We start from the raw sequence: 25,731 nt of genomic DNA, 5'->3' as shown, positions 1-25,731 counted from the left end.
GACTGTCCTTACAGCCTAACTATGACAATGTCCTTGTTATGGCTTCTGAAAACACTTCCATTCAGTACCAATCTGGTGAAGAAACAGTGATGGTAGATGTGGGAGCTGGAGAACTGCTTCCGATTAATGTTTCTCAGTTTTCTCCAATGTCTATACAGAGCTCGGATACAAATCCAGCTTCGTTATATGGCAAAGGTGGGAGATTTTATAAAAAATCATTTGCTACCTTACTATATCGCCCAGCCTATGTTAATCTTTCAAGTGTCTTATGTGACTTCAAAACACCAGAGACGATTAATACTAATTCAGATGTTATTATAACCAAAACATTGAGTGTTCCTGGAATTACTATTGATGGGAAGTCCTCAAAAGACATTGAGTGGAAAACAATCCCTGGATCTGAATACTCCTGGGCAAAAGACAACCATGGCAGCGGCATCAGCTCTCATACTGTGCATCACCCTACAGATCTCTTTGCACTTCTTAGCATTGGCAACTCAAGGAACAAGTCCTATGGAACCATTGCACCCGGTAAAAGTTAATTAAATGGATTTGTTGTTTTAATCACAATTTGTTTAGTTTAAGGAAATTTATGTTGATTACCTATAGCTGATCAATAGAACTCATAACTATTTAAACTATCTAGGAGCTTTAACTCTACAGAGAATGTTATTGATCTTATAAAGTATGACTATTTAATTTACAAAAAGAAAATAAAGACCAGAAAAAAAAAAACTTTTGATGCTTAGAGAAATTATAATCAAAGTGCTGAAATCCACATAGTTCAAAGTTAACACACAGTTAATCCAGAGCTGGATTAAGGCATAATATATAAATATATATTTATTCAAAAACCCACTGCACTCGCCACTCCCAGATTGGGGTGCATACCTGCACTCACCTTTCCCAGGACTGGGTTGCAAGTGGCCTGTGACCACATTGCTTAAATAAATAAAATCAGAAAACCCAGCACTCACAATGATGTATAAATAAATAAATAAATAAAATAAATAAATGGGGATTTGGTTCATGGATTGATCAATGCATTTAAGCCTGCAGCCCACATCACGGGACCCCATTTCTCTACGGGTCCTACACTATCCGTCACACTGATGGAAACCTGGTAGCTGCTATCACATAGTTTAAACAGTAAAAATGTTACCTGGTTTAAAGCTCACCTGCCAGCTACTGGCTTTTAAAGGTAAGGCAGTCACCTAACATAGCTTCTATCATACCACCAAAAAGACAGCTGACACAGGTTAATATAAACGAGTTTGCACATGGGGTGCATGAGAAAGCTATGATCACAAAAGGTTAATTAAAAATGAAGCGGTTAAACAAAGTCAAATACCCACTGCACTCGCCACTCCCAGATTGGGGTTCAAACCTGCACTCGCCTTTCCCAGGACTGGGGTGCAAATGGCCTGTGACCATGTTAGGTGACTGCCTTACCTTTAAAAGCCAGTAGCTGGCAGGTGAGCTTTAAACAAGGTAACATTTTTACTGTATAAACTATGTGATAGCAGCTACCAGGTTTCCATCAGTGTAGGACCCGCAGAGAAGTGGGGTCCCGTGATGTGGGCTGCGGGCTTAAATGCATTGATCAATCCATGAACCAAATCCCCATTATTTATTTATTTATACATCATTGTGAGTGTTTAAACATGGTGAGTGCTGGGTTTTCTGATATATATATATATATATAATAAATGAAGGAGCGGCGCTTTCAGTGCATGAATACCATTAATAGTGGTAATAGTATATAATAATAATATTAGAACCCAGTCCATAAAGTCTGAAGATAAATCCTTATGCAGTTCTTCGTGTAATCATCTCAATGTGATCTAAAAAAAGACAGAAAAAAAGAAATACAAACATAGTGTGATCCAAAAATATATATGAACACATAAATTCCAAAGTGTTAGCATGCAATAGTAGTGAACATGGACATAGGTATGTGCTAGAAACACTCCACACGTGTCTAAATCAGGTACTGCAGCACCCAAGGTAAAAAATAGCCGTGTACCAGCTGTAGATTATTATGTATCAGTATACAAAGGATCTTTTTTCTTTCAGCCCTGTACTTGCCATGTACAACCAAACTCCAGCAGTCATCTATCTACAGGTAGATGCAACAACAACTGGGGATCCCCAGAGCGGATCGGAGGTACCATACACCTGGAGAGGGACTCCGGTGTAACGCTGTCAGGTGACTGCTGGAGGTGAAGATAGAGTACATGCATAGACAGAGTATGATAGTTTTAGCAATTGGGAAGCTGAATGTGTATAATGAATGAGATGGATCTATGGAGTGAGAAGGATGTTGGAACCCAGTGGGATTATTGTGGTGACTGAATGGGAAGATTGTGGGCACTGAATGAGATCAGCGAGCCACATAGCTCATATCTCAGTTGCATAGACTGCATGTGTGTGTTCCAATGAGCACACAATTCTATAAATTAGCAGCTCCACCATTTTGTGAGTGACAGCAATCTCACTCAGTGTGCTGAATCTGCAGTTAACCACATGGTGTCATGGCATACCATATCTGTATCATACAAGGAACATGTCCATTAAGGCATCAGTCTTAATGATCATAATTTCATTGCCTTTGAAGTTTGTGTGGCACAATTTAGTAGGTTTTAATTTTCAGATCCTGTCTAAGCAGCCTTAATGGGACATGTGAAACCATAATGTTTTTTGTCTATGGAATTTCATAGCTTTTTTAAAATTTATTAACCATCACGGTTTTGACGAGAAAACCGGGCTACCTGCAGAGCAGAAGGACAACAAATAGGTAAAATAACATGGGTGGAGGAGCAGACAGCACATAGGAGGTGTCTTAAGGGTACAGAGGGAGAGACAGCTGTGGGGGCAGGCTTCACGTGTGTGGGGCATTGGTAGCAGCGGGGGTGTGGAGCAGTGGCAGCAACAGGGCTGTGCACAGAAGCATCAGTGCGTGACAGAGGGAATCACTGGTGCTGGGCTTGCACCTGAGAAAATCAATAAGACACAGATGCATGGGTGTATCAGTGAGATCCATCCATACATTGTTTTAAAAGATGAATGTATAATATATAAAAAAAAATGACATGCCCCCACAGCACAACCAGCATTGAGCTTCGGAGCCCCAGGGCTGGTTGTGCTAAATACAGGGGACAAATTACGTATAGGTTCCCTGTATAAAGCACAACCAGTTCCTGGCTAATCAGAGCCAGTGCAAATTACCAAAATACAGGGGACAAATGACATAGGGGTCCCCTAAATAAAATGGAATTCTCCCGTAGAGAACTCCAGAGAGAGGGGGCATGGTGTTTAAGGGGGTACACCTCAAAAGCTATTGGAGGTACGGAGATGAAATTTGGCATGGGCTGGTAGAATCGTCACTTGGTGCTGCATGACAAATTTCAGGGTAAAAACATGAAAAATTAGGATTTGGGAGTAATTTAAATTTCCAATTGTCAGTTTTTTATGACACTCAATTAGGACTACTTTTCTGATGTTCTCTATTGTGGATATTTGGGAAGGCATAACTCAGGGTAGGGGATGAAATTAGACTTGGGGTTTGAATTATTAGGTAACTATTGTTCAATGGTAGGTGCTTCTGGGTTTTAGGTAATTGAGAAAGTTACAGTTTTTAAACTATTACATCACAAATCCACCATTATAGAGATATGAAGTTTCAACTTGATGCAAAGCCTCAGTTGAGCGTCTATCAGGTGAACTTACTGTGGTTTCACTTGGGTACACCGAGATGGCAGGTCAGTGCGGGCGGTAGCGGCCAATGGGTTCGGGAGGAGGAGGCAGCCATAAGTTATGACAGGAACCCAGGGGGACAGCAGGCGTTAGCTGTGGCCGGGACCTGGGGGCATTAGTGGTGCAGGTGGAAGTACCCAGGGGAGGTAGTAGCAGACAGATGCAGGTTGGATCTGATTGTACGGTGCCTCACGCTAGCTGTATTTAAGCCAGCCGAGAAGTCGGGGAGATGAATTTCAAAAATGGTGCTGAGGCACCATTTTTGAAAAGGGCACGCTCGGTTCTCACCATTGAAATCAATGGTGAGAATATCTCATTGGCTGAGAGGCAGAAGGCTCGCCTCTCTCAGCCAATGACCGGTCCGGTCCGGCTGAGAGGCAGAAGGCTCGCCTCTCTCATTTAATGAGCGCTCCATCAGAGCTGTTATTCAGGTAGTAGTGTCCTTAGAGGACACTACTAATGTTCGTGGGTCCGGGTTTTTTTTTTATTTATTTTTGCCAAGGCCCTGGATTGCCAGATGAAGAGAACAGATCCACGTATAGGAGGAGGTGAGTATGGAATTTTTATTACAGGTACTACATTGGATTGTCTACTGGAGAAGAGGACAGATTGGCTACAGGGATACATAGGTGAGTACAGTATGTGAGATAGCGTGTGCAGGCCCGTAATGTTCCGCATGCTACTTGTGGCATCACCCCCCCAATAGAAAGAGTCCGGTGCTGGTTCTGGTAAATACAGGGGGACCCTATGCTTTTTTCACCCTGTATTTCCAGAACCAGGGCCAGCTCAGAGCCCAGTGCTGGTTGTGTTGAATACCGTGGACCCCTGTGTCAATTGTCCCCTGTATTTTGGCAAACAGGACTGGCTCTCAAAAGCCTGGTGCTGATTGTGCTTCATATGGGGAACCCCTACTTCATTTGTCCCCTGTATTTAGGACAACCAGTACTGGCTTTCCAAAGCCCGGTGCTGGTTGTTGATTTTGGGGAGGGGGCCACACTATTTTTTGTTACACAGGATTTTTTTAAATTAAACAAAGAAGCACAGTTGAGTATCACTGACCCTTCCCTGCTATTGTGTTTGTTTTAAACACAAATGCAGGTATTATGGATATTCCAGATCCAAGCCTGCATCTGTGTGCTGCTACCTCCCCTGGGTCCTAATGTCTGCACCACTGACACCTGCATTGCTAATACACCACCACTACTAATGCCCACTTCCACCCCCGGTTCCCAGCCGCAGCTAGTGCCCGCTAACCCCTACCCCCTCTCTCCCACATCCTGGCCGCAGCAAACGCAGGCTTCACTCCCCCAGACCCGGCCCCAGCTACCACTCGCAATGACAGTCATCTTGGTACACCTAAGTGAAGCCACAGTGAATACACCTGCTGGAGGCTCCTACTGCAGCTGTGCAACAAGTTGAAAAATCCAATCTATTCAATGGCACATTCTTGTGGTAATAATTTAAAAACTGTAACTTTCTAACTCTTTTGAACCACAAAAACATGTACCCTGGCACAATAGCTACCTAATAAAACAAACATCAAGTCTAAATTTGCCCCCTACCCTGAGTTATGCCTTCCCAAAAAAAACCCCATAGACTACAGCAGAAAAGTGGTCCTAATTGAGAATGTCAGAAAAAATGTGACAGTTGGAAATTTAGATTACTCCCAAATCCTCATTTTTTATGTTTTTGCCCTGAAATTGGCATGCAGCACTGAGCACCGGTTCTACCAGAACGTGCCAAATTTCAGCTTGGTATCTCCAATAGCTGGTATAGCCCCTTAAACACTCTGCCCCCAACTATGAAATTCTCTATGGGGGAACTGCAGTTATTTATAGATAGATGTGATATATTAGATTGTAGATATGAGATATATAGATGTGAGATCGATAGATAGATAGATATATAGATAGATAGATGTGATATATTAGATTGTAGATATGAGATATATAGATAGATGTGAGATTGATTAAATCAATCAGCATCATACTGATGCTGTAATATTTGGTACTTTTTGCATGTTTTTGAATAGTACAAGTAAACAAGTAAAACAATACATCTTATTACTGAATGTTCACTAGTGGTTATTACCATCAGTACATTATAAACATCAAGAGGTAACATAGCTTATTTCCCCCCAGTTTTTCTTACATTTTAACAATATAAATCAGTATTGACACAATCATACTACACAGTATCCATGACGATGATCCACTGAGGTCAATAGATAGATAGACAGATAAATACAGAAGATAGATAAATGTGAGATAGATAGATTAGAGATAGATATATAGATATATTTGAGATTGAAAGACAGATAGATATAGTGGCCTCACACTTACCTTACATCATCACTTTTCACAGTGTCTGCAGCTACTAATTCCTCCTCCTCCTCTTTTCTGCTGCTAGCACTGATTGGCTGCTCAGTCTCCTTACTCCCTCTCTTTTTCAATTTATACTGCTCATGGTCCAGTTTTGGACTGCAGCTGCAATCAAAACTGGGGGGGAATCTTGCCCCCCATGCCATCCCACCTAATCCAGCTTTGGTATTATCAGGGCGGGATGTACTGTACTAAGTATTGTATCCACAATGCAGTACATTCACCTTTTATCAGATAAATTACAGCAATAATATTGCTGGTATGTACCTAGGAATGTGATTAAAATTGCAAAGGACAGCTCTCCCGATAAGAGTTGTCCTTTGTGATAGAGGGACTGATAAATCATAGTGTAGTGCACCCAGTAATCTAAATAACAAATAAAAAAAATTCAGCCATTCTACCACCACAGCAAAGCCCAAATCCAAAGCACCACCACCATACTCTTAAAGTAACTCAGAAGTAAACCATCTCCAAAACTCTCCTAAATAAATCCTCTATAAAACTATCTTCATTGGTCAAATTAAACCTATCAGGAAAAACAAATACGTTTTTCAAAAGCTAATGAGATGGTGCCTAATGACCACACTATGCCTCAAACATAGAAAACCAGCCACCATAGAGTTGACCTTCTGCTGTTCTTCATCAACAACTGCACCTGACTTCAAAACTCATCACCTACAGCAATGAATGATGGCCAAGCATGCAATCCTGCAGAAGGGCAAAGGCCACTGTAACAAATCTAAATCATGAATTAAAGCCCAACTGAAATCTAAAGACGTGCGTTGGCCTAGATTATTGCCAGCACCTTCAAACCTTGCCACAACATAAGGCATGGAATATACTAGGTCTACCTGCCAACGTATTTGATGATTGGTAATTCACACTTACTAATAATCTGCACAATGTGCTGGGCTTGACAGCTCAACTTGGCAAACATTTAAATTTGCCCGTTCCATTGAGCTGTCAATTACCGCTGGGTCCCTGCAGCATGTGTACGGGAGATCGGCTTGTCAACCATACACACCAGCAGATGACCAATATATTTTTAGGTTTTTTTTAGTTTATCAAGCCAAACACTTCGGTGACAGGGTCTGCTACTTTTATGACTGAAATCCTTGGTTTGTTTGTGCCCCCACAAAACAAGCTACCAATGGGCTTAAATATATGTGGGCATTTCTTCTAAGCCTGACAAGATGGTAAAATGGTGTTTGGAGCACTGAGCTAATGCATGATCCACTCCCCCAGTGGGTCTCTCGGGAAAAGTCAAGTATTTTTCTGGCAGCAGCATCTGCAAGAGATACTGAAGCAGGAGATGTCGTCCTGTCATCCTGACTTCAAAATTTGCTTAATGGGGCATTGTTAGTTAGTTAGTTAATAATCTCTAAGATGTCATGATTTTCATACTTATCCTCCTCACCCTCATAAGTGTTTACAATATAATCATTGCACACTGGACCGGATTTAGTAAGGATCACTATTGTGATCGCAATAGTGATTACACACTCAGTCTCACCCCAAAGTTATGCTAATGATTGCAATTGCAATGCTATCACAGCCTAACATAAGAACATCCCCTTTACCTTACATAAGTGGTTCCCAAACTTTTTTGAATCACACGCCCTTGAGTATCAGCATTGTTTTCACGGCACCTCTAAGTTTAAATTTGTTATTGAGAGATAGAGAAAAAAAAAGTAAATTAGTAAGGTCAAGTAAATTGTGCTTACCTGTCATCGTTAGGGTCAGTTATGTGATGTGGACAGGTTTGCAATTCTGTTTGTCCACATATTTTTATTACACTGGCCATAAATAATTTGATTTGGTGCTGGACCACCAACCTGAGGTTCCCCTGCAAGTGTCCTGAGTCATCCCAAGGTGCCACTGTGCACAGTTGGGGAACCACTGCCTTACACACATCCGTAATGCTTAGCAAGACATGCTAATTAATGCATGCCCCTATAATGGATTGAAAACTCACTGCCACACCTACATTTTGCCAACCACCCACTTGTCACCACCCCCAAAAGGTACTTTCTGTCAATCACTGTGATGGGTCTGCATAGTCACTGCAATCACAGTCCAGATCACAGTGGAGTGTTCATACACGCGCACACTGATACATATGCATGCGCAAAACGCAAAAATCGGCCAATTGCATGAGTAATTGCAGTTGAGTTCCTTACTGCATCAGACACAATATTAGCCCATCCCCACGGGAATCCACCATTACAAAAGTCTCTGTACTTTGTTGCATTTGGCAGCAAGGGTCTTCCTCATAGAATTTGAAGTTAATTTTTATGAACATGAGTTTTTCCACAGTTTGAATAAGTAGCCTCCTAAATTGATCACACACAAGTTTCCCAGTTGTGCTAAACACTCTTTCCAAGTACACATTGTAGGGTGGACAGCGTAAGTACACAATGGCTAGCTTGTACATAGGGCTAGAAATTTTCTTTTTTTCCTCCCAGTAATCAAAAGGACTGTGAAATTCTAATTTTTACATTAAAATAATCCTCAACCATTCTATTGTTTAGTGTATCAGATTGAATCCTGACAGAGGTGTCAATAAATGTGGGCATTTCTTCTAAGCCTGACAAGATGTTAAAATGGTGCTTGGAGCACTGGGCTAATGCATGCTCTGCTCCCCCAGTGGGTCACTCGGGAAAAGTCAAGTTTTTTTCAGGCAGCAGCATCTGCAAAAGATACTGAAGCAGGAGATGTCGTCCTGTCATCCTGTGCCATGTGAGCTGTCAAAATTGCCTACAAGGAGCTCTATGCATCTCTAAAAGTCTGTGCCATTTGAAAAAAATATATATTATGCAAATCTTAAACCTAGGATCAAGCATGGTTGCCAAACTGTAGTGATCCAGTTGCAAGATCTTGACTACCCTTTGGTCCTAGTGTAGCGAACAAAGAAGTTGATCTAAATATCCAAAGTGCTTAATTGAATCACTTTGTTTTATTGCCTCCTTCAGGTTATCTAGCTGCTTATTAAATAGTTGTCTGAATTAACTTCATTAGTTGCTACTTCAAATGGCTTCAAAAATTTGAAAAAAACAGAGTATTCTTGAGTATTCTGGAGTAAGGTACATTCCCTGTCCTCTCCTTATGCCATGGCTTCTTGTGCAGGTTTTGATGGCTTGTTGCTATTCCCCCATTCTCTGAATCATATAAAGGGTGGAAATTCCACCTTTTCACTACTTCATGCTTCAGTTTTTGGCATGGCAGATTGTACTGTCCTTGCAGCTTCTACAAACAACTACATGCGGTTGCTGAATGCCGACATTGTCCACATATTTTTTTGTCCCCAGACAGCACCTTAGGCATGTGCCTTTAATTTGAAAAAAAAAAATCTGAACCATCAAGTTTATTGTGTGTGTGCAAAACATGGAATGTATTCAAATTCACCTAGTTTAATGTTCTCACAAGTTGACACCAGTTTGCCTCTTTGTGAAAGCGGTGACACAGATAATAGTCTGACAATGAATGAGCTGACTGTGTGTTAGATGCTGCTGCTAAATGCAATACACCAACCTAGTGGGCTGTCACAGTCTTGTAATCTTTCATTTGACGAGTACTGCTTGTCCACATATTGTATCTGTGGTTAAGTGGATGGTCGGTACAATGGCATTGTGTAGGCCAAACTCTATTTTTTTAATGTCCTGGTACAGGTGAGTAATTGCTGTTTTTGTAAAATGGAATCAAGATGGAATTTGGTAGCAGGGACACATAACCTCAATTAGCCATTTAAAACCAGATGCATTGATGGGGGATTTTGGATGTAGATCTAATGCTAGAATTGCTGTCACTTAAGTGATCCACTTGGCAACTGGATGGCAGCTTACATACATGCTTCCTCTTTGAGGATTGTTTCAAATTCAATTGTTGTTTGAAACTACTAGTCTTCTTGGTCCCCTTCTAAGATGAAGATTCAGTCCGAGCAACAGCAGAAGCCCTAGCACTCAACAATTATTCTGGAGAATACTAATTAGGGGAAAAGTCAGTTAAATTTAGCAAATTGAATGCAGTACTCCCTCTAATCTCAGATTGACAATGAAGGTTTTGGTGGATATTGCATGTGCTTCTGGGATCTAGCTATGCTGCTATTTGGAGTTGTTGGATGGCTTAATATTATTTTACAGGATTTTTGAGATTTTCCCAAAGAATGTGTGATTGCATGAATGTACTGCAAATTACATAACAGGAAGGAGGTTCCTAGATGGTTATTGTCCCTACCTCTGCTTACCTTGGCCTCACAAATAGTACAGATGGTTTGAAGAATGTTGTTAGGATTTGGGTAGCATCCTCTATTTCGAATTCAGCATCTTTACTGCTGCGGAAATGGTGGAAGAAGGCTTCTCTATGGCAACAGTATGAGAAATGTCAGATTTAGTGACATCACACATAGATCTCATGGCCACACTTAGCCTGTACTTTGGGATTTGTGAAGTTTTGTGAGCCCACAGTTTGTTCTTTAGCCTTAGTTTTCTTTGGTGAACTGACTTGCCTGTTTTAAAGGTGACACATGTACTGTAGAGACAGTGTTGCATGTGGGGTTTCAAAAGGCATTATAGTGTATGAAACATCAGTAGCAGGAGTGTGAAGATACGGGGTTCTCTCAATCACCCAGAAACCGAGCAGATGAAACCAACGTGATGGTTTATTTTTCCACAGCACACAGAAATAGATATGTCAAGACAAGCGGTAAATACAGTGAACAGGCAATAAACAGGTAGCAGTCCAGACAGAGGCAGACCCAGTAGAGTATAATGTCCCAGAACAATTCCACGAAATAGCTAGACCCTCAGTGCCCACAGTAGAAACTATCACTGATCACACCTGCAGTGAATAGCGTATGTCCACTCAAGCATTTCCAGGACCCCACATGTAGAAACTCTCAGAGATCACATAGCAATTATAGTCCCTAGGCCCAACCAAGCGTTTCCAGGATCCCATACAGTAGAAGCTAATCACAGAACACACAGCAATGAATAGCGTATAGGTCCTTGCCGAATTCACAAAGTATAAATCCACAGAATTGGTGATGCGTTCCACTAGCACCTTGGCAGAGCGAGACCTCTTAGCCAAAGTCAGCGACCAACATGTGGAGTTGCCTTCGGTGACCTGTTTTGAAATCTTCCAATTTCCCATGATATTGTGACGACCCAGGGGGGGTTGCACCGTTTCCTGATTGGTGCGCATCCCTTATGCTGTCACTTTCTCCTACCTCCTCCGGGTATTACTTCCCTGACGAACACCTGCTGGGATGATTCTGTTAAGTCTACCAGATTCACGTGAGGCACAAAACAGGCACATGGAAGGAGGAGTAAATCCTAAGCATCCTGGGGAGGTGGGAATTAACTTAGAGGTTCTTTTGTTCTGGGAGGTGTCACCTTGTTCTAGTGGTTACGAATAACACAGACATATGGACCAGGCTAACATCAAGGCTTATCCAGTATTAAACATTACAATTACTTACATTATTATAGTACATAATATACATGCTAATGGAAATGTGTGTCCTGAGAATGATCACACATACACTAGGAGACGGGAAGGGGAACACAAAAGGACTAAAAAAGTAAAATGATCTATGCAAGGACTGAGATGCTGCCAGTACATTTGTAACACATCTCATGTCCTCACAAGGACCACCACTAGTGAAGTAAGGGCATGGCCTCAACCCTTCCTTGCCACTGCATGTGGTGTAAAGAATGTTGGCAATGTTACATTTTTTCGCAGTAAATTTTTCCTTTATTGTTAGAGGTGACGTGTTTTTCTTTAATATTGGGAAATTATGTTTAGATTTCAGGTGCCCTTTTATAAACCTTCTTTTTCCTGGACCACCTTTAGTAGATGTTGAAGTACTACTACTATCAAGACTGGTAGAAGCAGCCGCAGTACTAGTATTAGTACTGGTACACAACAAACTGCCTACAGCACCCCTAGTATAATCCAGTTGGTACCTATTTTTATAACACAAGATTTCTATAAAAAATTTTTTAACAGTGACTGACACACAACAAACTATCTCACAGTGCTTCTAGTATAAGGAGACACCCTAATGACATTATAATTGTTTCTTGGGTTTTTTATAAAAAAAATGACCCAGTAGGTTTAAGTAACTAAGTCCAGCAGTCCACTCTATGGCCCTCATTCAGAGCCGTACACTCTGAGCAGAGCGCACGCTCTGAATGAGGGCCGCCCTCCATAAAAATGGAGCGTCCTCCTGGACGCTCGTATAGCTGTGGGTCACCACCCACAGCCTATATGAGCGTGCAATTTGATGTCCGCGATGGTCGTGACCATCGCAACCATCTAAACTGCGAGCCGGAGCCTGCGGTTGAGGTTTTCAACCGCAAGGCCCGGAGTGATTTTGGCTCTATCAGAGCCAAAATCACTCCCACTGACATCACTAGTGATGTCAGAGGGCCGGCTTCTGACGGGAGGCGTTCCCGTGGGAACGCCCCCGTCAGGGAGGCACGCCCCCGGCACGCCCACCAAAGGGGGCGTGCTGTCAATCAACATCGACAGCATGCCCCCTTTGATCAGACACAACGAGCGAAGGAAAGTCCTTCGCTCGTCGCGTCTTGCACATGCGCACGACTGAGCTCCCTCCGTCGTGCGCATGCTCAGTGCAGACCATCGACCCACTTGCGAGCAGACAGCCGCTTGCGAGTGGGTCTGAGTCTGGGCCTATGGCCTTTTGTTAATTTTTTTGTGCCTCCCAAACAATGTCTCAGCAGCACACAGTGCCCCTTTAACACAGCACTCCTAATAATTTTTTTTATATGTGCTCCTAAAATGAGTGCTTCAGCCCAGTCGTCGCACCCTCTCCTGCTGCAGCCAGCCCACAGTATACACGGTGCCTTTGGTACAGTGCCCTGTGGCTGTTCATTATAGTCAGTGCTCCTAAAACATCTTTTTTTCAAATTCCCATACTGCCCTATGGCAGCAAAGTTCCCAAAAGCGGGAGCAGTCAGAAAGCCGATGGATGGAATCCCAACCGCTGGCTTTCCCAACTGTTTATTCCCAGCAAGGCCTAAATGACAGGTGTCGAAATCCCGATGCCTGTCATTTTACCTATGCCGGGAGCCTGACACCTGGCTTACTGATCGAAGGTAAGCCATGTGCCGAGCGCGGACAGCTACGGTGGGGTAGAGTTAAGTTAGGGGACTCCCAGGGGGGACTTAGGGTTAGGCATGCCCACGTGAGGTTAAGGTTAGGCTAGTAGAAGGGGGGATTAGGGTTAGGCACTGGGGGGGGGGAGGTTAGGTTTAGGCATCCTTAAGGGAGGGTTAGGGTCAGGGGGGAGGTTAGGTTAGTTTATACTTACATTAGTGCAGTCGGGATGTTCACCCATGTCGGGCTGCCGCTGTCTTGATTTGAACTGCTGGCCAAGCGGCTGGCGGTAAATCATAACGAACCCCCCTAACACTTTCCCTCTGGTCTACAGTGTGAAATGTTGCCGGATCACAAGAAAGGAACTTTATATGCAATCCAACACATATGAGATCCAAAGAAGATGTTTTACCTCGTTTTAGGAACCAAGCTTGCCAGGAATACCTGAGTCAGCACTCAATTCAGCCTCAAAACCCCCAGTTCAGGTGTTTTTTTGGTTTCAAGGAAACCAGACATGCACATCTCTAATTTAAACTAAATGACTTGATGCCTTTATGTAGGAAGAACAAATCCCTGACAGACTCCTGCAAAACACTGCGAGTAGTCTAGTACCTCTGGTTATCATGCCTTAGAAGAAGGAGCCATCACTTTGCTTTGCTGAATTAATTTCCAAATAACTGACAACTTCCATTGACCCAAAGCCTGGATTTCGGAAGCAGAAAATCTAGCCGCAGCAGCAGAAGTGGTCGCACCAATCTCAAATTAATGAGTGTCAAAGTCATTGGGAGATAGACCTAAAAGATCAATAGCCAATTTCAAAACCTGACCAAACTGGTATTTGGTCAACAGATATCTGTCCTCGTGGAGCAACTAAACACTGACTGCAGAAGATCACACTGACAAAAAAGAAAGCACTAAGGCTAAGGTAGATTGGCACATCCTCTGATCTTTGTAACAAACCCAGGAACCACAGGCATTCTGATCAGTTACTGAACGCTTCATATTTACACAACAAAAGATCACGCACCAACACTTCCCTAAAGAATAAGGACGACTGCTCATGTACAGTGGGTACAGCAAATTCACTACTGTGATTTGCACCATGATATGTCAAAGCAAAGATAACTTTAAATAAAAAAAGGGCCTTAGGACCTGATTCAGACCCAGTTGCTAAGTTGCGCTCGCTCGCTCTGTGATTTTCACCCGTCTGCGCATGAGTATAATTTGCAGTGCACGTGCGCAAGCCAGTCTTTGTGATCTATTTTTGGTTGCTCATAAGCCACTATCAGCTCGCTACTTTGAGTGACAGATAGTGCCGTTTGAGGGCGGTAACAGGGGAAGGTGCATGTAAGTGAGGGAGTGGTGTTGTGTACGCTGGTATGTCAGGCCGCCAAAACGCTGTTTAAAGGGCATGCATAATTAGCAAAGTAGCGTCATTGTACACATCACCTGCTTGTATTTCAGCCTGCACTGATCGCTGTGCTTGCAAGCAGCTCCGATGGCTCTCGATGGTCCAGATTAATTCTACATTTCACAGAGATGATGTGTGTTGCGAGTGGCAAGGGGGCGTCTTGATACACTTGCAAGCGCACTTTGCCGTAGCTCGCTAAATCATAGTGGGCATCCTTACACGATGCAGTGTGAGCACTTCATTTAAATATCCAACCCCTTATTGCCAGCGAGCGGCCGAAACTTGTGTGTTGGTCTGAATGAGCTCCATATGTATCAACAAGTTTTATCACTCACAGTGAGTGATAAAACTCGCTGTGTGTGATAATGGTGCTCCAGCCAATCAGCTTCCAATTGACATCTGTGTGAAAAATGACAGTTCCAGTTGGGAGCAGATTGGCTGGAGCACCATTATCACACACAGAGTTTTATCACTCATTTTGAGTGATAAATCTCATTGATAAATGAGGCCCATAATACTTTCATAAATAGAAACACACACACACATCTGACAGACATCAATAGGTGGGTCAAAACTAGCGACCAGCTGGCAGAGTGCTGACACAGGCTGGGGGTGATATGGATTAGTGAGCACGTTAATGTGGTGATCACATAAACAGGGAAATGTGTCTCATTGGAGACAGGATAAGATGGGGAAAGATAGAGAGAGGGAGAGTAATTAAAGGAGGTGAATAATGACATGGGATAAGAGAGATAAAGGCAAACACAGGGGTGAGAGGGCAAAGAGAGAAAGAGGTAGACATTCTGGAAAGTTCATTTATTTGCTTCAAAACTTGCTTTTGGTATAAGCTGATATTAGGTCGCTATTAATGCACACATGTTATATTTGTCACAGTAAGATAATATAAATATATATATATATTTTTATGTTACAAGTAGGAGAACCTCTTTCCAAATCTGGCGCAGTATCAGTAGCTATGGATAAAATTGGAAAAATGGGACTGCGCTGTCTGTCCTACTACAGTGTGGCACAGGAAGAGTATGTAATATATGTAGATGCTGCTGACAGAAAATCAGAAGTCACCTGATGTATGAATGATATGAAAAATAAAAAATAGTTGACACAATCTGCATATTATATTGGTGTGATAGAATAAATGACAATAAATGTAACAATAATAAATAGTATAGGATAAAGATGATAAATGAATAATAATTCCAGTGGCAAATGAAAAGTAAAATACATTTAATTATTGATAAACATTAAAAATGTGTCTCAAAATGTGGAGACCATCTTATAATGCATAGAGTAAACAGCGTAGAAGTAAAACTGGGTATTCCAATGGTTGATAAGTAAAAATAGTAAAAAGTGCAAATCACCGTAGGTGTTCTGAAGCATATAATACAACTAAACACTGTATATTAATACATTTTATAATGTCTGTATTATTCATTGGTTACTGGTATGCATGTAGCAGATGCACCTAATCTTTATTAGACTTAATTAACAACCAACCCTTTTGAAAGGTGAACATGTGTAACGTATTATCAATCATTAAGGAGGGTATTTTACCACAAGAAAATAGATATGCGTCATATAGCCTCTGATGAAGCTGTAGGATACATGGAAACGCGTTATGCACCAATCTTTCAGTGCACACAGAACCCGGTTTGGATTACAGCACACTTTGAAGTTCCAGCTCCATTTCCAAGTGGGCCGATTTGTCCTACACACCCTTCCAAAAGGACACAGGATTTACAGGAACCCCTGAAACAGGATCGCACTAAGTTGCTCATATTTTCCAGTACAACAACCGAAACCACCTGTGAATAGGGTCACTATACGTTCTGGACATCATTCACGGCCCCAACCACCTGCAGGTTAGGTTGCAACAACATTGCTTCTCTGTGTGCTTTTATATGCTCATCAATTTTTTATTCTTCACAGAGGCATATGTGCACTTTTTACCATTTGGGCTTATCAACCATTGGAATACCCAGTTTTACTTCTACACTGTTTATTCTATGCATTATATGATGGTCTCCACATTTTGAGATACATTTGTGTGTTTATCAATAATTAAACTTATTTTACTTTTCATCTGCCACTGGATTTATTATTAATTTATCATCTTTATCCTATATTATTTATTTAATTTTTTTACATTTATTGTCATTTATTCCATCACACCAATATACTATGTAGCATCAGTGCAGTATAATACTACATATTATACTGTATCAGTACCTATTGAAAATGCATTAGGTGAGTATCATCTGAAACAAAATATAGCATAGTACAATATTACAGTAACCAGTAAAAGTACAGATCCTGTTAAAGGACATTTTAAGGTTACACTATTACAGGCTGGGGTGAGAATTTAACTGACTTTTTATTTGTAGCATTTCTAATTATATATGACATATGAGAAAATATATCCAGATATACTAATCTTACTTTGTGTATTTTATTGTGCTACAAATAGGACTATAATCATGTAGTTCTCCTTACGGTAATCTCTGAAATAGTAAAGGAATTCCTGCAAGTCTAGCTCCCAGGATAGGTAGATTTTCAGTTCCCCAACCCCATCCCATAGGTGTACACTATTTTGTGCAGTGCAGTTACATAAGCTGTGACCCTCAGTAATAACATTGCATATTGGTGTGATAATACAGTCCTTACCACTATTGTGCTATATGCTGTGAATTATTCCTACAAGTCCTTAGCAGCATCAAAGGGGTTAAAATAACTACTAAAAATGTTCTACTATTCTCTCCTAACCATGGCCCTGTCTGAGCTCTGACCTTTACCTACTGTGTCTGTGATGTTACTGCTAGAGAGATCCAGCATAGCACACAGTCTCCATACACTACTGTTATTTCCCAATTATACTAATCACATATCCCCACATGAAAGTCTATTAATTATAACATCACATTATACACAACTAACTATACATAGCAATATAGAGGAGGGAGAGAGGGGGTGGGGAGAAAGAGAGGGAGAGAGAGTGAAAGAGAAAATGAGGGAGAGGGAGAGAGAGGGGGGAGAGAGAGAGGAGAGGGGAGAGAGAGAGAGGAGAGGGGAGAGAGAGAGAGGAGAGGGGAGAGAGAGAGAGGAGAGGGGAGAGAGAGAGAGGAGAGGGGAGAGAGAGAGAGGAGAGGGGAGAGAGAGAGAGGAGAGGGGGGAGAGAGAGAGGAGAGGGGGGAGAGAGAGAGGAGAGGGGAGAGAGAGAGAGAGGAGAGGGGAGAGAGAGAGAGGAGAGGGGCGAGAGAGAGAGAGGAGAGGGGGGAGAGAGAGAGAGGAGAGGGGCGAGAGAGAGAGAGGAGAGGGGCGAGAGAGAGAGAGGAGAGGGGGAGAGAGAGAGGAGAGGGAGAGAGAGAGAGGAGAGGGAGAGAGAGAGAGGAGAGAGAGAGAGAGAGAGAGAGAGAGAGAGGAGAGGGGGGAGAGAGAGAGAGAGGAGAGGGGGGAGAGAGAGAGAGAGAGGAGAGGGGGGAGAGAGAGAGAGAGAGGAGAGGGGGGAGAGAGAGAGAGAGAGGAGAGGGGGGAGAGAGAGAGAGAGAGGAGAGGGGGAGAGAGAGAGGAGAGGGAGAGAGAGAGAGGAGAGGGAGAGAGAGAGGAGAGGGGGGAGAGAGAGAGGAGAGGGGGGAGAGAGAGAGGAGAGGGGGGAGAGAGAGAGGAGAGGGGGGAGAGAGAGAGGAGAGGGGGGAGAGAGAGAGGAGAGGGAGAGAGAGAGAGAGAGAGAGGAGAGGGGGAGAGAGAGAGAGGAGAGGGGGGAGAGAGAGAGAGAGGAGAGGGGGGAGAGAGAGAGAGAGGAGAGGGGGGAGAGAGAGAGAGAGGAGAGGGGGGAGAGAGAGAGAGAGGAGAGGGGGGAGAGAGAGAGAGGAGAGGGGGGAGAGAGAGAGAGAGGAGAGGGGGGAGAGAGAGAGAGAGAGGAGAGGGGGGAGAGAGAGAGAGAGGAGGGGGGAGAGAGAGAGAGAGAGGAGAGGGGGGAGAGAGAGAGAGAGAGGAGAGGGGGGAGAGAGAGAGAGAGAGGAGAGGGGGGAGAGAGAAAGAGGAGAGGGGGGAGAGAGAAAGAGGAGAGGGGGGGAGAGAGAAAGAGGAGAGGGGGGAGAGAGAAAGAGGAGAGGGGGGAGAGAGAGAGAGGAAAGGGGGGAGAGAGAGAGAGGAAAGGGGGGAGAGAGAGAGAGGAAAGGGGGGAGAGAGAGAGAGGAGAGGGGGGAGAGAGAAAGAGGAGAGGGGGGAGAGAGAGAGAGGAGAGGGGGGAGAGAGAGAGAGGAGAGGGGGGAGAGAGAGAGGAGAGGGGGGAGAGAGAGAGGAGAGGGGGGAGAGAAAGAGAGAGAGGAGAGGGGGAGGGAAAGAGAGAGGAGAGGGGGGAGAGAAAGAGAGAGAGGAAAGAAAGGGAGAGGGGGGAGAGAGAGAGGGAGAGGGGAGAGGGGGGAGAGAGAGGAGAGGGGAGAGAGAGAGAGGAGAGGGGGGGAGAGAAGGAGAGGGAGAGGAAAAGAGAGAAAGGGAGGGGAGGTGGGGATAGAGAGAGTGAGAGAGAGGTAGAGAGAGAGAGATGAGAAAACCCATGCAGTGCCGAGGACAACAAAACAAAATTTGCAGCACGGACCATACATGTCATATATCCTGCATCAGCATCTGGTGTGTATTACTCTGAGTGCCGTATGTCTGTCTGTATCTCTCTATAAAATATGCGACTCTGGAAGAGGTGCAAATCCTAAGTGTGTTTATTGTGCCAGCTACAGTAGCCATGTTACAGAGTCTTTATCAAGCTATGATACTGTAACTTTATAGAGGATCCCACTGTTCTGAAACTTTACTAGTTTTCACAGATTACATGTTTGGTTTATTGCAACTATTCCTGAGTGCCAGGTTTCACTGTTAAATGTAAAAGCTTTGCAAACTAATATATAAACTGAAAATATCTAAAAACAAAAGTAATTATTGCCATTTCTTGAAACAATTTTGTATATTTTTAAATAGATGACAATGTTAGTGTAAATATGATCCTTATTTGCAGGTTCTAAAGACCAATGGGTCCATGTAGTAATCCTTGGAGAGTGATAAAATGGGCAGAGATAAAGTACCAACCAATCAGCTCCTAACTGTCACTTTACAGACTCTATGGTCTATTTACTAAGCAGTGTTAGGAGAGAGTGAAAAGTGATAAGAAAGTAATAAAATACCAGATAATCAGCTCCCAACTGTCATCTAACATGCTGTGTTTGAAAATATATATATTGTAACATAACGAGATTAGAGGTCCCTCTCCTGGGGTAGATGGTCTCCCTCTTCACACACAGCAGCCGGAAAAATAGTACACCAGTCTGAGATCTTGTACTAGCTGGTCGGTACCAGTCTTTATTTAACGTAAAAGGAAAACAAAACATAAAAATAAATGCTAGCCCGTCTGGGCGCTAACTAGACAAGAGGTTCCCTCTCAAAAGGAAAAGTGGGGCCTACTGCCTCCACCATCAACACAAGCAAATGCACAAGACTTACAGGTAGTTTCACCAAGTGTCTCTGAGCCAGCCAGTCTGCTTACTCTCCCAGGTATGAGACACTAGCTTACAATCACTCACAGCCTATATCAGCCAGCTCCAGGTGTACACCGTAATGAGCCTGCTAACAGGTCAAAAAGGCCAAAACCAGGAGTGGCCTGTGGATGGAGCCCTCTGTCTCCTCACATCCACACCCCCAAGACCCAAACCGGCTTTTCAAAAAGCCGACACTCAAATCTGCTTCACTGCAGACTTTTCTCCTGGGGGTTTTTAGAACACATAGGTCAAAAACCTAGGACAAATGTATCTACCACTCACCACATTACCAGTGTTCCTATCACAATATATTAGCGTATAGACCGGAACTCCAAAATTTAACTTGATTTATCTTGCCCCAGTGCCTTCCCCCGGCAGACCAATACTCACACTGCAATATATCGACAGAGCGGGTGGCACTCAGAAATGATTCAACAATAGGTCATAATTTCATCAACATTTCAATCTCCTTTATCTATATGGTCCCTGAGGAAAATCTTCAATAACGGAGATTTGAAACATTGGAAAAATTCTGACCTGTTGTTGAATAATTTCTCTCAAGTCCTCTGAGTGCCACCCGCTCTATCATCTATATATATAAATGCTGCCCATCTGCACAAAGTGCTCTCCTCACAACCTCCATATGTGGCTGTGCCCTCCCTTCCTCCCTTCCTCCCTCCTTCTCCTTCTCTGCAGCCTGCAGCCAGCCAGTCACTGTGTCACACACTGCAGCTTCACATGATTGGGTAGCTGAGCCATCGCCTGGCAGCCCAGCACTGATCTGCGCCACCTGTGATGGCTGTCACTGTGGTGCACAATGCTGCTGATTGGATCGATATGAAATTTGATCTGTGGCAGGTGGCAGGGAGCCCTCTTAGGTATTTACCAGAAGTGCCCCCTTCTTATCCCTACCAATGTTCTACAATGTGCGTTTGTTTGTTTTTTCTCTTTATTTTAAATTTTTTATTCCAAGTTGTAGGGGGGAGGTTCAGGGCAACCAGAACCCCCCTGTGTGCACCACTGCCTTTGTCATGAAGATTTACTGATGTCCATTTAGCTAGGACACAGATTATTTTTTTTCTATTTCAGTGCTTAATTACTCTTTCATTATTGTGTATACTGTATCCTAAACACAAATGAATGTGATGTTTGCTATTTTCAGAGAAACTTCCAACTGGAGAAAAAATAAAAAAAAGCAAGTGAGTATATTCTGATTATTTAAAAATACCCAATGTAAGAAAATCTAAAATGCAAAAAATGTACAAAATGTTTTCCTTGATATTTTGTTGATGTTTAGATCACACACAATCACAAATGTAAGATTTGACCTTGAAAGGCCACATTAGAGGAGATTTTGTTTTATCACAGTTAGGAATAATAAACCCATAGAGGACATTTTACCTGACCAGCTGCTCGTTATCAGGCATTTTCCAAAGGGATTTTATTCTACAAAACTTTTTGTTTCACATTTACCAGCCACATGTTGCACAGAAACCTAAAAACTACCAGCTATATGGTTTACAGATAGCTTCTAATTTCCAGTTATATGTAAGACAGATACCCCACAATTACGAGCTGAAAGAGGCACAAATACCTCAAATTTACCTGCCATTTGCTCCACAAAAACAATTACCTGTCATACTAAATGCTGCCCAGATACCTCACTATTAGTATCCATATGAGGCAAAGATACCTCAAAATTACCAGCAATATGCTGCTCATACACATCACAATTACCAGCTACATGAAGGACAGGTGGTATGCAGTCGGGAAGCTGGTGGACCTAATCCTGACAGCCGGCTTCCCGACTGACATATCCCAGCAAGGGACTAAAGACATATCGACGCCTGTCATTAGACATACGCTGGGAGCCCGATGACCGGCATCCTGATCAAAGTTTACACTGGGCGCTGAGTGCGGATAGCCGCGGGGGGGAATAGGGTTAGGGTTAGGGTTTCCGGGGGGGACTTAGGGTTAGGCACCCCCCTGGGAGGTTAGGTTTAGGCTAGGGGAATGGGGGGATAGAATTAGGCACCCTCGGGGGGGGACTTAGGGTTAGGCACTTCCCCCCGGGGGACTTAGGTTTAGGCGGCAGAGAAGGGGGGTTTATGTTGAGTCACTTAGAGGGGGATTAGGGTTAGGCATTGGGAGGAAAGGTAAGGGTAAGGCACCCCTAAGGGTGGGTTAGGGTTAGGGGGTAGAAATAGGTTAGTAGTTACTTACCTTTGACGATCGGGATTTCCTCCTCTGCTGGGATGCCGCTGTCGGGATTCCAACCGCTGGGCATGGGTCCGGCGGTAAGTTATACCGATTCCGCAGAAATACCTCACAATTACCAGCTATATGATGCACAGATACCGGTAGAGGATTTTTTTCTATATTTTATATATTTATACCTGGTGTGCCAATTATTGAAGATTGAATCATCAATAATAATTTTTGTTTATCTATATTTATAATTATTTATTAATATAGATAAAGTTCAATTAATATGCCTTTTATCATAAATATATATATTTGCAAATACATGCATACGTATGAATTAGGATTCCAGTGTGTTCAGATGTGAAATTAAAGCTCTGATTTCTGATATTTATTTACAGGCAAATCAAATTATACAGAATGAGATATACACAGTAGTGACATATATACTAATTATATTTATACTTCATTTTGCTTCCTCCTTAAGACATATAAAACAAAACAATTTAACAGCCTTAGACAATTAATAACATGAATTGTATACTTGCAATCATTATTCATTTATCCTTCCTCATTAATGTTATTGGATCCATATTCTCTCCCTCTGGACTGCACTGTCAATCTCTGTACCCTCTTCTCTGTGCTACTGACTGAACTGTACTTCCCTAATATTTATCCATCTCCTAAACAAGATAAATGGATAATATAAAATATGTTAATAGTTGTTTGTTGAGTGACAGAAGTTGTGATGATTTATCTCAAACAGGACAGACAGTTACCGAGAGCCAGTTAGAGGATGTGATCAGACAATGATTGGTTCATATCCTTTGGGGAAGGAGAAAATAATTAGAATAATAATTGTATACAGTGGTATTGTAGGAAATAAGGAAATATAACAAAGCAATATTTGCTAGTATTTATTATTATTATTATTATTATTATTATTATTATTATTATTATTATTATTATTAGTAAAATTAGCCAGGAGCCATGTTGCCCAGGGTATGCTCTCGCCCAATTTCATTATATACTCCTACATCAGTCCTATAGTCTTCTTCTCTCTTCCCCCTCCCTCACTGCCCTGCACCAGTACTTTCTTATTACCATTTCCCCTCCACTGGGTCCCCTCTAGCAGCACCACTAACATACAGATGCAACCTACTCCAAGGACAAATTTTTATTTTCATTTAATTTGTATCTGGCCCCCTTAAATGTCATGGCTGTGCCGCTGCTGTCAAAAGAGCAAGAAAGAGGTAAAATAATAGGAAAAAAATAATCATTGGATATATCTCCATTATTAGTTATATACTAGGGGTTGTTTACCCAGTACACCCCCTTTGCTCCTAGGCAGATTTTATTTTTTTGTATCTAAAAGACCTTATGAGCTTTGTTTGATTAATTTTGATAGTAGTAGTAATAATAATAATAATAATAATAATAATAATAATAATAAATTGGTTATCCATCTCTAAGCCAAAGTCTGGTTTTTTTTTTGCACAAGGTGACCGGAGATAGCAGTGGTCGGATATCATTCCCTGGACCCGACAAAATGAATAACGCTTTGGAGAGATGTCTTTCCCAGTATACGACCACCAGAAACAACAATTTTGGGGTACAGCTCACCCTCCACAGTTTTTCTCTAAACATATATTTTGTGGAATTGCTACTTCTTTAGAACAACAGAATAAATAAAATGATTTATTGAATCAAGTTTAAGTTCTGTATAATGAAACACTTTTGTTGAGAATCCTAGAAGCAAATATGCAGCTGATTAATTCACTGATCGTAGATAGACACAAATTATAAAGTCTGAAAATGTGTTCTTATTTTTTTTTATTAATTAAACTATCAAAATTTTTGAAATAGCAACTTTCGTGTCTGTTGTATGTTTTATTGTAATAATTTGAATAAAATAGAAATTAGACAATACATCACATATACTGGACATTTCAGTACAAAAATAACTGTTATCAGTGAGTTGGATATCAAAACTGATTTGTAATTTACATTTTCACTACTCAGTTATTGAGATGCTGTTTAGTTCTAATTATGTTTTGCATCATTTGTAAATTTACAAAAGCTTACACACAATGACCAATAACTGCACACAGACTTAACTTTGTCGAACCACAGATATAAATAATATGTATATGGATGCTTATGGTATGTTTACTTAAAGAAGAACCAGGGTATAGTTACATTGGCAAGAGCTACTTGGTGCATATAAGCACAAATATGTGAAATATGGCATAAGCTTGAAGTACATGCATAATATGGTATGACCTAAGAATAACTTAGACTTGTTGACCCTTTCAATTAAATATTCACATTAGGGAAATTCATGTGAAAGTCTGTGCAGTGATGGAGACACAACTCAATACCTACCTATAGAGTCACATCCAAATGATTTGAAATCTTTCAGATACAAATTTTAAGGGGCACAAATTTTTGGATCCTGTAGGACTTGTGCACATTTTATGAGTTGATGATGATGTTGGCAACATTTTATGCTGGATACATCTAATTGCTAAACATCAATTTGTATATAGCATTAGCTATGTGCAACTATAAATACAACCACATAAGTATGTTTTTTCAATATATATTCTAAGTCCCATTCTAAGTAAAGCCTTCATAATGCAAAAAGTAATATGTTTTAAGTTTCATTTAACTTTAGGGTAAGACCTTGAAGTGTTCTATTCCCACAATACCTTCCTTAGTCAGGTTAGGCAGTAATAATGCATGCATCATCACGTTCTATTCAACATTAAAAACATGAACATGGTCACCAAGCTATTGATTGGTGCCTTGTGCTATCACATCATTACAACGGGGTCTAACCCTTGCCAGTGCAAGGTATTTCCTGAAGAGGGTCATAAAAATGGCTAAACACATGTAGATTTGATTTTGGATGGCATCAATTTCATTCTGGAGCAGTTATTTGTGGTTGCAATCAGAATAATCTTTTACAGGACAAGGTATTGCCATGGGCACTGGCTTGCCATCACGATATGTAAGCCCATTAAATATTATTTGAAAATGTGATGCATTTTGTCCAAGCATGAACACAGTGAGTCTAGCTCACTGCAGGAGGTACAATATATTGATGATGTTTCATTTTTCTAGAATAGACCAAAGTAATTGTTATATTCATTGCTAACATATCTAAATGACAATCCTGGCATTTAGCCTTCACCTCCAATTAAAGAAAATCTCAAATACATTTTCTATATCTACAAATGTATAATGACAATGACCACATGTACAATAAAACACTCATGAAAATCATCACAAGCCAAACTGACAATCCAGTATTCAT

General features: G+C 41.8%; 1 protein-coding gene across 1 annotated transcript in view; it reads left to right on the top strand.

Annotated features, from left to right (window-relative positions):
* LOC148453851 (peptidylaminoacyl-L/D-isomerase-like) overlaps positions 1–25,731 on the top strand; it is a 46,289-nt gene that overhangs the window by 3,125 nt on the left and 17,433 nt on the right. Inside the window, exon 3 of the mRNA XM_088461617.1 lies at positions 1–531. Within this exon, the coding sequence (XP_088317743.1) occupies positions 1–531 (531 nt within the window). The remainder of the gene's footprint in view (positions 532–25,731) is intronic.

This window comes from Taudactylus pleione, unplaced genomic scaffold, assembly GCF_031769625.1.
Source record: "Taudactylus pleione unplaced genomic scaffold, aTauple2 ptg001080l, whole genome shotgun sequence".
Lineage (NCBI taxonomy): Eukaryota > Metazoa > Chordata > Amphibia > Anura > Myobatrachidae > Taudactylus > Taudactylus pleione.
The sequence above is the reverse complement of the archived record's forward strand: the minus strand, read 5'-3'. Positions and strand labels throughout refer to the sequence as shown.